At 39.0% G+C, this 11,806-nt stretch overlaps 2 protein-coding genes across 2 annotated transcripts; both read right to left on the bottom strand.

The window, feature by feature from the left end:
- Positions 1-535: 535 nt before the first annotated feature.
- Positions 536-7,967, bottom strand: pdx1 (pancreatic and duodenal homeobox 1). Its single transcript, XM_037757567.1, has 2 exons — positions 5,247-7,967; positions 536-1,877 (listed from the first exon to the last, which is right to left on the bottom strand). Exons 1-2 carry the CDS (start codon positions 5,656-5,658, stop codon positions 1,489-1,491), a joined length of 801 nt encoding a protein of 266 aa, XP_037613495.1. The 5' UTR covers positions 5,659-7,967; the 3' UTR covers positions 536-1,488.
- Positions 7,968-8,112: 145 nt separating this feature from the next.
- si:ch211-140b10.6 (protein POLR1D-like) lies at positions 8,113-11,485 on the bottom strand. Its single transcript, XM_037757568.1, has 3 exons — positions 11,329-11,485; positions 10,842-10,916; positions 8,113-8,794 (listed from the first exon to the last, which is right to left on the bottom strand). Exons 1-3 carry the CDS (start codon positions 11,430-11,432, stop codon positions 8,443-8,445), a joined length of 531 nt encoding a protein of 176 aa, XP_037613496.1. The 5' UTR covers positions 11,433-11,485; the 3' UTR covers positions 8,113-8,442.
- Between the last annotated feature and the right edge of the window lie 321 nt (positions 11,486-11,806).

The following is an 11,806-nucleotide window of genomic DNA, read 5'->3' as shown; positions in this document are numbered from 1 at the left end:
CAGTAAAGGCTGCTATTTGTTCCTGTGATATTTGCTTTATTCCGAATGTGTGTGATTAATGCATCATAATGAATTATTCCAACAATTAAAATATTATTCTAATTTAACAATTTACATAATATATAGCCTATAAATACAGTCATATTACGCATATATACATTCATAAACTTGATTGTACACTACTCACATGTCTGAGGTGAAAAAACTCACTGTAAAATATAGTAGGTTTAAGACAATGTGAAGATGTTCTCCATTGAGTTACATTGTAAAAAAATTGTGGAAAAAGCTTAATATTTTAAAAAGTATAAATAGTTGAAACAAGAAAAGTCATAGCACTAATGTCCTTAAAGAGCTGAATATTTTGATAGTTAAATGGTTTCTGTAGCTGAAAGTATGCAGGACTAGTTAAACAGCAAAAAACGTACGGAAGAAATAGTTGAAGAAGTTGAATAAACCTTAGAAGAACAATACTGGGAATGCTGAATCAGCATTCCCACAATTAGTTTAGTCTTCCAGAAAACAAATATCTGGAGATGATAGGGTTTTTTCACTGGACAGGAAGGGTATGAAAGATTGTAATTTGAAAAGTAACCAAAGTTGTAAGACAAAAGTAGTGGAGTAAAAAGTACTATTGAGTATTGCTTTATTCCAAATGTGTGTTATTAATGCATCATAATGAATTATTCAAAACAATAAAATATAATTCTAATTTAACAATTTACATGATATAGCCTATAAATACAGTCATATTACGCATATATATATATACACATTCATGAACTTGATTGTACACTACTCACATGTCTGAGGTGGAAAACACTCACTGTAAAATATGACAAAAACAGTTTGTGCAACAGAATCCATGTTGCTGCCTCTAAAAGAGGGAGAAATGTATGTGGTCCTTGCATGATTTGGATGTCTCAGCATGCCCAAAAAACTCCCTCAAAGCATGCACGGGATGAAGAAATGTCCCTTCAGTCCAGTAAATTAAATGAAATCCATGTAAGGAGGGCTGCGGTGATCCTTGAGAAAATACAGTCATATTACGCATATACATTCATAAACATGATTGTACACTACTCACATGTCTGAGGTGGAAAACAATGCACTTACTGTAAAATATGACAAAAACAGTTTTGTGCAACATAATCCATGTTGCTGCCTTTAAAAGTGGGACAAATAGGCGGTCCTTGCATGATTTGGAATTCTCAGCATGCCCAAAAAACTCCCTCAAAGCATGCACGGGATGAAGAAATGTCCCTTCAGTCCAGTAAATTAAATGAAATCCATGTAAGGAGGGCTGAGGTGATCCTTGCGAAAGTCCAAGGGGGTAAATGAGCACTTTCTTTAAATGCCATAACTTAGGAAATCCTCTCAAATGGGACTGCCTTAAAATGTGGATTTAAAGTTTCTATCTGGGTTTCCATTGAGAAAAAAAAGGTCCCTGCAATATGAGTTTACATGCAGTCTTGAGAGTCTGCTGCGGCTCTATGCGGGCTCTCTGGCCCCCGGTGCAGGGAGGGTGTGCCCGTGCAGCGGGGAAACGGGAGGGGAGGGTGCGTGAGGTCCGTTCGTGGAGGTGACCCCTCCGGCGACCTCCCCCTCATGGTCCCCTGAGGTGATAGAGGAGTCCTGGTCCGGGTCGGTCCCTCTCACCCTCTTCCGGTCCTCCTCCTTCTTCCACTTCATGCGCCGGTTCTGGAACCAGATCTTGATGTGGCGCTCGGTGAGGTTGAGGGTCAGTGCCAGCTCCACGCGCCGAGGCCTCGAGATGTACCTGTTGAACAGGAACTCCTTCTCGAGCTCCAGCAGCTGGGCGCGCGTGTAGGCCGTCCTCGTTCGTTTGTTTTCCTCTGATTCTGCCATCATGTATTGTCCTGGAGACAAACAGAGATTTTAGTGTCCTCACAGATGAGACACTGCTGTGTGGAGTCACCGGTTACATTGACATGTTTTCTTCTTTCGTTCAATAATAACTATTTTAACATGAATAAAATACAGACACCAAATGTCTGTATTATGGTTCAACCAGACTGGCAATTGAAAGGGTGAAAAGAGACAAAGATCCCTCTGAGCAACAGCTCCACAGTAAGAGAAAATAACCTATACACAACCATTTTAAAAAATCTTAATCTCCAGATTAATTTACCACAAAATCTTGGGAAAAAAAACAGCTTTAGCATGTCCCCATATCACCTGTTGCTTCCAAATGTCAACTCGGACTAAGGAATCAGGCTTATTTTTGGATAAATCTCAAGTAATTGTTAATTCCTTGTAACATTACAAGTGAATAAATGTTTATTTTACTATCAAAAGACAAATATGCACTGTGGTTTCTGTAGGTGCCTGCTGGAGAGATCGAAATCTAACCCATGCACTTCTAGTAAGCCCTATAGGTATAGAGACTGTAGTCATTTCCAGTAAAACATAATATCCTCCTTTTATGATAATTAATAAAATTAATTTACAATGACATTGTTTGAGATTAAGACCCAACAAAACTAATAATAAACCTTCAAATGCCTTTGATAAATGACTTACACTGCCGTTCAAACGTTTGACAGTCAGAGGGCTGAGAGGACTACTCTATATTTCTGAGAGGGCTTTCATGCATTTAGGTTGTAGAAAGTCCTCTTTATAATTATTATACAGTTATTTTGTATGAAGGGTTTGCACAAAAAGTAATTTTGTGTACATGGAGAACAAAACACTGCAAAATTATTCAACCAGACTGGCAATTGAAAAGGCAAAAAGAGACAAAGATCCCTCCGAGCAACAGTTCAATAACAATATAGAATAAATCACCAGTCATTGGTAAAATTAATTGGAAGTTTAAGCATCAAAATGTGTGCAGATTTAAATATGAATAGGTCTCCGTTTCAGTGTCAAGTGCACAATAATGCAGCCTATAACAAGCTGGAATTAACAGGTGATGCTTTAGCAAAGCTATTCTTAAAACTTCAAAATAGAAATAGAAAGTTATTATAAGGTTATATATTGGAATTGGATCAGGGAATATCTACTGAACTATACAACTACCACTATAGTCACTAATAACCTGTTATATTGACGTTTTTCTTCTTTCTTTCAATAATAGCGTAACTATTTTAACAAGAATAAAAATGGTATAGGCCATTGGTCATTGTAAATTAATTTTATTAATTATCATAAAGGGAGGATATTATGTTTTACTGGAAATGACTAAGTCACTATACCTATAGGGCTTATTAGAAGTGCATGGGTTAGATTTCAACCTCTCCAGCAGGCACCTACAGAAATCACAGTGCATATTTGTCTTTTGATAGTAAAATAAACATTCATTCACTTGTAAAGTTACAAGGAATTAACAATTACTTGAGATTTACCCAAAAATAAGCCTGATTCCTTAGTCCGAGTTGACATTTGGAGGCAACAGGTGATATGTGGACACGCTAAAACTGTTTTTTTTTTCAAGATATTGTGGTAAATTAATCTGGAGATTAAGGTTTTTAAAGAATGGTTGTGTAAAGGTTATTTTCTCTTACTGTGGACAAAAAATAATATTTCCCAGCTGTGTACACGACCATATTTAAGTATACCAGTGATCAGATATTACAAATATTTATAGATTAGTCTGTGATATCTGAGATCCTTTTAATGTGGTTTAGTCACTGAGACTTTCACACAATGTTGAGAGTGAAACAAGAAACTTTTTACTGGCTATAAAGCCACAAAATTCCTAATTTTCCGGTGTTCACCTGATGACGACCACCGCTTAGATGAATCGACTCAGCTCAGGAATTACCTGTATCTTACAGATGATCTATACGTTTCACCAAAGCATATTACATATCAAATTCAAGACAGTTATGCCAAAAAAATATTCATTCCAGAAACATTAAATATGTATACATAAATATATAGGTAAGCTTAGCCTACATTTTGTAGTCATGCCTCACTATGCTTTAAAATGGTGCACTTTATTCATTTTATTTTGCCTGTACAAACCTAAATAACCTCAATAAACTATTTCAGCTATTCTGCAGTTTCCAGTGTACTAATGCTGTATCAGGACGGGACAATGTTACAATTGCATATGTGACAATGAAATCATATATTTCTCCTCTAGAAATGTCTTTTTTTATTGATTCAAATTGAAAGTAAATTGAGACTACTGATCAGTAAGATATATATATATATATATATATATATATATATATATAGATAGATCTATATAAATAATTATAGGTAGGTTAGACAGGTATAATTCAACCATTTTTCCATTAGCATGTCACATAAAAAAAGTGCCATTTTACCGTCTCTATAGAATGAAAGCCCTCTTTGTGTCATCTTGTCCGTTTCAAAAAGTTAAATTTACTTGAATTATGTTATTTAAAAAAATACTTATTAAAGTCATTGACATATCTTCAATAAGCTACACTATAATTAACAATCACAACAAATTTGTGCTCAAAATAAACCAAGAGTAGGCCACAATGTCACAGGAGATGACTTTGTAGTACACGGAGTATATGAATCAATGATTAAAAAAATATATATAATATTACTTAATATCAAATCAGTAAAAGAAGTAAAAAATAAATAAAATATTCAATGATCTGAAACTTTTCTCTGATATGAGAAAAGTCGTAGAAACTTCTTATGTATATTTTAGCTGAAGAAATACACAGAACATTCTTTAATTTGGTGGTAGGACTATAATTAAAGTTATGTTTAATCAAAATATAAATTAAATGACTCAGTAATTTAATTGTAAGATTTTGTGAAAGTCAAACAATTCACTGTTCATTTAAAAGTTTTTTTTTTTTCATGTCATATCAAAACCGATTGTGGTAGACGTGGGTGCTATAACGGCCTATTATACTCTATAGTATATAACCTATACAGCCTATTGATGGTTTAAGATACGGTGAGTTGTGAATATGTTTTGTATAGACAAAAAACCCACATTTTTGTGACGATAAGACCTGATAAAAGCAGGCGCTGACCTTCCGGGCCTTTTACAAATTGACTGACAAGGTAAACTGAAACACCCAGGATCATATTGTTGGGAGCATGATGTCACTAAGGGCTTCAGAAAGAGTCACACTTTGTTAGTGCTATGACTACAGAGTAGTGCTGTAAACATTGAAATATAAGCTGAGGAGTGATTACAACTTTGCTGATTTGATATAAACTCCATTCAGTGATTGACTTTATTATTATGATCTTAAACACATGATATTTATAGCTGGATTAATAATTACCTGTCCACTGTCCCTTCCAGGTGTGTGAGTGAGATTTAGTGGTTTTCATCCAGGGGAAAGGGAGGTGATATCTGCTCTGCTGCTCCCCCGTGTCTCCATAGCCTGCAGCGGGCTGGAGAGGCTGCTGCTGCTGCTGGAGCCCCTGAGTGTGGTGGTGGTGCAGCTGCGGCACACCTGGATCCACAGGTAGACTGTAAGCGGGGGCAATGTCAGGTAGGCCGGCCTGCTCCAAGGCTCCCATGGTCGACGGCGTGTAGACGGAGTGGACCTGCCTGCTCATGTAGAGGCAGGGCGGCGGACTGTGGCTGTAGTCCTCCCCCTGAGCTCTCTGGTAGGCACAGGAGTCCTTAAAAACCTGAGAAGGGTAATAATGATCTTCCCGATTCATGGCTTCCTCCGAGGACCCGCACATGTACGAGTATATACCTGCGCCCTGCCCTGCCTCGGCGTGGACCTTCTGCTCTCTGGCGCAACTGTGAGGCCCTCCCGGCTCCAACACAGGTGTGTCACTCTGCCACCATGTGACTCTGCAGCACCGAGGCCATTGGTTTCACTGTTTGCAGACCTATAGACCGCACAGTTTCCAGGATATTCTGCAGCTTGTGGGATTTTTTCAGTAAATTGAACAGCGCGTAAATCAATGGCACTCTGTAAATACCGCAACGTTTACCTGGCACACACCTGTATTTGCCTCCACCAGCAGCAGCAACAGACAGGTGAATCTGTTGAGACCCTGCCTCCAGAAAAATGGTTTAAGAGGTCCTTTAATGGTCTAGAGCGCACGAGAGAAACACGATTCTCTTTGTAGGACATGCAGGATTGTCCTCAAACAATGTGGCATCGACACTTTATATGGATATATATCTCTTCTGGCCTGCACTCTGCGGGCTGATAAATCGATATGTATGGGCGCAAACATTGGTTGACCTGCCAGATAAGAGACCTGGAGTTGTCTTGGAAACTCGGGGGAAAAGTTCAAACACCACAGTCTGTTTCCACCACCTTTTCTTCATTTGTCTACACCTTTCTGACTTTTAAAAATGTACCCATTACACTTCTGTAAATGCATCATTTAACACCATTTAGCAGGCGTGGGCCCCGCACGGTCCCTGCACGAAGGGCCCTCGGAGATGGCAAACACAGAGCCGCAGCACTCTCGCCATGTTTGCTGGCCATTAGCCTTCAGCATGTGTGTGTGTGTTCGCCCCATTAAACAGCAGCTCTTGTGGTTAACCAATTAAGGTTGGAGTGAGCAACAGAACTCAATTAACCGGCGTCTGGGGTGGATTAACGCACAGGCTGGCCTAGGCGGCAGCTCATGTTTGCAAGGGACCCAGATTGGCCAGATTATTTTTAAACTTTACCCCTATTGGCCCATAAGAAACATTAAGAAATTAAGCAGCTGATGCTGACCTCATGAACCTGGCCCCATGATGTGACCAGGTTCATAAGGTCAATTTGGTTTTCAAATAATACGTCACTACTGGACAGACTAGTGGCAAAATGTCAGAAAGAAAATATGATCACGGAGCACAAAAACAAAAAGCACAACGGCTGAAAGAACACCATGACCAAGATCTACTAGAGAAAATCCCTAAATTGACTCAAGGCTGAGATTAAAGGCTGTCTCAATGTGTGTGTGTACATGCCGGTGCTCTCCGAGTGTGTACGTGTGGGCCGTGTAATATTCCTAGCACGCTTTTATACATGTCACAAAATTACTTTTTCTGGTAAAGTTAAAGCATGATGAGTAAAGGTGAGGTTGCCCCATTAAAAGACTAGCATTGGGGCCCCTGACCACCTTAATCCGCCATTGACCCACGTGCACATGGAGCCACAAGCTCACCTGGGCGTTTATGCAACATTTTGAGCCTCAGAGTGATTTACCTATTTTTCATGTAAACTGTAGGCCTACAGGACGACGGGGCTTTTACATTGATAGTGTGCATCAATAGTCTATTTGCACTGAGTTCTTCAAAAGCAATTATAGCACTTTCCACGGTATCTTAATGGGGCACTCAGCGACGCAATAAAGTTCAAGTAAACCAATTCTATACAAATCACCCCCTGCACCACGGCTTAATGGTGTTTATATTTGATCACTGTTTCAAAGAGGAAGGAAACAGTTAACCCCCGAGCTATTCTCCACTGCAGTGGAGACGGACAACGGGATTTATGAAGCATGAGGGGCGTTAAACACATTTCAGACACAGAGTTTGGCGTAATGGCTTAAGCGAGGAGTAATGCATCTTTTAGATATAATACATCTATGAGTAATCAGGACCAAAGAGAATGCCACGCTTATAAAACACTGTGGGTGTGGAACAATAAAAGACTGTAAGCTTACACACATGGAGACAGGCCAAATGGATGGGAAAGATATAAACAGCAACCCTTTCAACGCTTGAGCACATGTCCATCTGTTGTCCTGAAATCCTGGTGACCCCACTAAACACCTAGAAATACCACACTTAATCACTAGATTGTTATTATTATAGTATATAGTTTAAAGTATTATTGTTGTTATTACAGCCTTATTAAATTACTACTAATCCATCACTGGAGACAACTTGTTCGCCATGTAGGAGTGCCAGGAAAACAAGATTTTTTTTTCTCCTTTGACAAACAAAACCGTTTCTGATAGCCGGTGTATACATGTCCAAAAAGTTGGACACGCGATAAAAAGTGCTTACCCAGTGGCGACAGCAGCATGGCTTATGTAAACATTATGACTGTTGAATAATGGTAATGACATTATAATTGAAATCAAACCTCCTCTACTGTAGGTGAAACAGATTTACACCAAACCATGAGTCATGTGAGAGGGGAGGGCAAGAAAACGTTGGCTAAAAAAAAGCTCCTGGACTATAACGGCCACTTGATTTATTCACTCCAATTTAAGTGGAAAATCAGGGGAAAAAATAACTTAATCTTTATGAGAAATTTTGTGGAATCAAATAAACCTCAACAACTACAAAATGGTTGTTAATTTAAAAAGTTAGTAAACTACGAACAAACTCCATCAGCAGGAATACAAAATTAAAGTAATGTCTTCTCAGACAAGTGAACAAGACAGGTATTTCAGTCTGCTAGCAGTTCTGTGAGGTGTGTCAACTGGTCAGAGATCAGTTTCAGGAGTGTCCACCTCAGGGAGTGGCCTCTGTAAAATCAGAGTTCCTCCCCTGGACCCAAGTCTTTATTCATGAAGTCTGTCTTTGTCTCTGTCCTGTCCATCCCTCCCATGTCTCTGTCGGTCTCTGTTGTCTTTGTGCCTGTACCTCCTCTCTTTGTCTCTATCCTTCTTCTTATCTTTGTTATTGCAGCTGTCCCTGTGATGGTGTTTATGGTCTGTGTGGCCTCCTTTGCTCCTGTGATCTCTGGGAGGCGTTCTGCTGCGGTCGCGGCTCCTGTCCGGGGACTCGCTCCTCAGGCGCCCTCTCGTGGCGGAGTTTCCGTCTCTGGGCTCACTGGAGCGCCGCTGAAGGCCGGTGGAGCGCAGGGTGTTGAGGAGGAAGCGCTTGTTGGTGCTACGCAGGGGACACTTCAACCTGACGGAGGAGTGAACAGACAAACTTTTAAACTCTGACAGCTGTTGCACTTTTCTCTGAGACCCATGGATGGTCATCACTGGCTTCTAAAAGGCACAATGTCTTTTCATGCTGACTAAGATACACAGATATTTAACATCCTTAGTTGAGTTCAAAGCTAATAACCAGCTCACAAACATTTAAAAGTTCTTCATACTCAGGGCTGTAGCTACCACTGATGACACTGAGGTCATGTCCTCAGGAGTTACATTGCATGATTAAAAAAGAAATAGCACATGATGGGTATTTCACAGACTACTTCCATTATTAAGTATATTATAAGTTGACTACTACATAACTGATTCATATATACAGTATATGCCCACTAGAATTATATTTCATTTAAGGCTTTGAATTAGACATGTCTTTGTGTTATTTCATGTTGAGAAACTAAACTGAATAAAAAAAAATATGATCCTGTTGAATCCTGGCTATGATCTCGCTCATACCAACTCTGAACAGGAACAAGACTGGTTTCCAGTACTAAACACTGTATCATTGGAAAGAACTGCAACACTAAATGAAGTAAGAGACACGCATTCCTCAGAGGGACTTCTACTACTTCTACTTCTTTTACTAAATTTCTACTTGTTGATATTTTTAAAAAAAATATGTGTGTGTGTGTGTGTGTGTGTGTGTGCGTGTGTGTGTGTGTTGACTGCTTGGTGGGACTGAATTGTCTTGTTTTGATGTTGTATGCATGTCATTGATCACAAGAAGACTGCCTGAATAAATACAACTTAACTAAACAATAGCAATCCATTCAACTTTGTTTGATTATTTTAAATCACACATTCACAGAGACAAAATGAATAACTGGGGTAAGTAACCAATGCATTTAGCTGTGTATTCTGGCAAAATCAAATATCTCAACATTTATCAGTATCATTATGAAGACATTTTGAGGGGTGGCCAACAATTACACACGATAAAATTTTGACTAAACATTATTAGCAAACTGTCTATAATTTTGTTAATTTCACTCAGCTGGAACAATACTGTAAATAAATATGCTGTTTTCTAAAAGATATAATATCATATTATGTGGAGGAGCTATCTTTTGTTATTATTGGAGTTTTAATGTAGTTTTTGTCTGAGTGCTTATCATCAGTATTGTTGAGTCTTACTGTGAGTAGGCACCATTTTCATTGTAGTATTATGAACACTAGGGCTGCACCCCTAATAAACACATTTATGTGGATCCCGGGAAGAGTAGGTACAGTGTACCACACTAGCTATTGAAGGCATAAACAAACAAACTAGTTGAAGATATAGCATAGAAACAAGACAAATTGTGCACACACTAAATCCCTAAACGCAACACAAATAGTTGACACATGAATTACGACAAATATTATTTTAAAAAGTTCATGTTCAGTATGTGTGTGTTGTGTATGTGTCTTGTGCTTAAGGGGCTGTGATTGTATATCTGTGACTGTTTATTTGTTGTATTTCCATTGTGGGATATATCCTTTAGCATTATCTGTGGGAGGTTCATGTTCACGATTATGTCTGGATGATGCTGGTGTATTGTGCTGTTAGATGATGGCGGGTTAACATGCCAAAATTGGGGCGGCAGAAGCTCAGTCAGCATGGACCAAGTACTGAGTGTGAACTGGTAGCTGGAGAGTTGCCAGTTTGCCTCTTGGGCACTGCAGAGGTGCCCTTGAGCAAGGCACCAAACCCCAACTGCTCGGGACGCCTGTCAGGGGCAGCCCCCCTACTATGTAATATGTAAAATAATATCTGTAAAGATCAATAAAGTACCTTTCTTCTTCTTCTTAAAATGTTTGATCTGTTGTTAGTTAATGTGTCTGAATAATCACATGAGGGATGGGTTATATAAATAACCAGACACGAAAATCAATTATTCATTCATTCATTCTCAAAGAGCAAAAAATGCCCCCTGTGCAAGAACAGCTAAGCAGATAAGTAGCAGTGAAATGTGCACAAATGACTAAATGTGTGCAGGCTGATATACAGATGGCATGTCAAACACAGTGCTCACCATCCTGCAGGGCCCATAGTCTCTGCTCTCACCCGAGCTCTGTCTGTCTCCTTCAGGAGCTCCTCCACTGCCCTCCTAACACAGAGATAAACACAGACACAAATGAGTCATGTGAAGGAGAGGAAATGGGCAGAAGTTGAGGACAAACATAGCACAGAGGGGGAGCCAAAGGGAGAATAATTTAATTAAGTGAGAGAGTGATGCAGAGGAGAAAGTGAGTCATTTGAATGAGGGACAGTCTGTCCTGGTTTGACCCCCGAGGAGCTGCTGAATCAGCAGAGTATCAAGCAGAGGAGACTCACTCATTTAGCCGACCTTTAACCACACAGCTCATGGTAGCTCATGGTAGCTGAAGGGTTTCCTTACAACCACAACAACACACTCGTCTTACAAACTCAGTTAAATACAACAGCTGTCAACCAGAAATACCCCTCCATGTCCACACACATGGACAACAAAACAACACAACAACACAATAGTTACATACTTCTCCAGTTCATTATCTTCTGCCATCGCGTGGTAATAAATTACACGTTGACACAAAGTTAATTCGACTAAAATCGATGACTTTATGTTAATTAACGCTAGCATGCATCTTTTGTTTACTTCTCAGCGGGGTCCTTCAGCCAAAGGACCCTGGGATTTTAGCTGTCCTTAATGATGCCTGATAGAAATCTAACAAGTCTTTTTGTGACACAAAATCTTGACAAGTAACTTGCTAAATTATTTTATCAATCAAATATAGGCTGAAAATGCTTTAAATGATGATTAATACCTTGCTGTTTTAGATAGATTTTTTTTGTCAATTTGTACAGTTTAAATCAAACAAATGACAAACAGTTGTGGAAGAAGTAATGAATTGGTATTGTGATTAAGTTATATTATAAGTAATGAATTGGTATTGTGATTAAGTTATATTATAAGTAATTAATTGGAATTGTGATTAAGTTATATTATAAGTAATG

This window comes from Sebastes umbrosus, chromosome 21 (genome assembly GCF_015220745.1).
Source record: "Sebastes umbrosus isolate fSebUmb1 chromosome 21, fSebUmb1.pri, whole genome shotgun sequence".
In the NCBI taxonomy this organism is placed as follows: domain Eukaryota; kingdom Metazoa; phylum Chordata; class Actinopteri; order Perciformes; family Sebastidae; genus Sebastes; species Sebastes umbrosus.
The sequence above is the reverse complement of the archived record's forward strand: the minus strand, read 5'-3'. Positions and strand labels throughout refer to the sequence as shown.

Excerpts from the sequence above, each read along its gene's own strand:
- pdx1 (XM_037757567.1), bottom strand. The coding sequence starts at position 5,658 with ATGTGCGGGTCCTCGGAGGAAGCCATGAATCGGGAAGATCATTATTAC. Across the intron at positions 1,878-5,246 it reads CTGGAAGGGACAGTGGACAG|GACAATACATGATGGCAGAA; the intron begins GTAATTATTAAT and ends GTTTGTCTCCAG.
- si:ch211-140b10.6 (XM_037757568.1), bottom strand. The coding sequence starts at position 11,432 with ATGCTAGCGTTAATTAACATAAAGTCATCGATTTTAGTCGAATTAACT. Across the intron at positions 10,917-11,328 it reads GAAGATAATGAACTGGAGAA|GAGGGCAGTGGAGGAGCTCC; the intron begins GTATGTAACTAT and ends TCTCTGTGTTAG. Across the intron at positions 8,795-10,841 it reads ACTATGGGCCCTGCAGGATG|GTTGAAGTGTCCCCTGCGTA; the intron begins GTGAGCACTGTG and ends CTCCTCCGTCAG.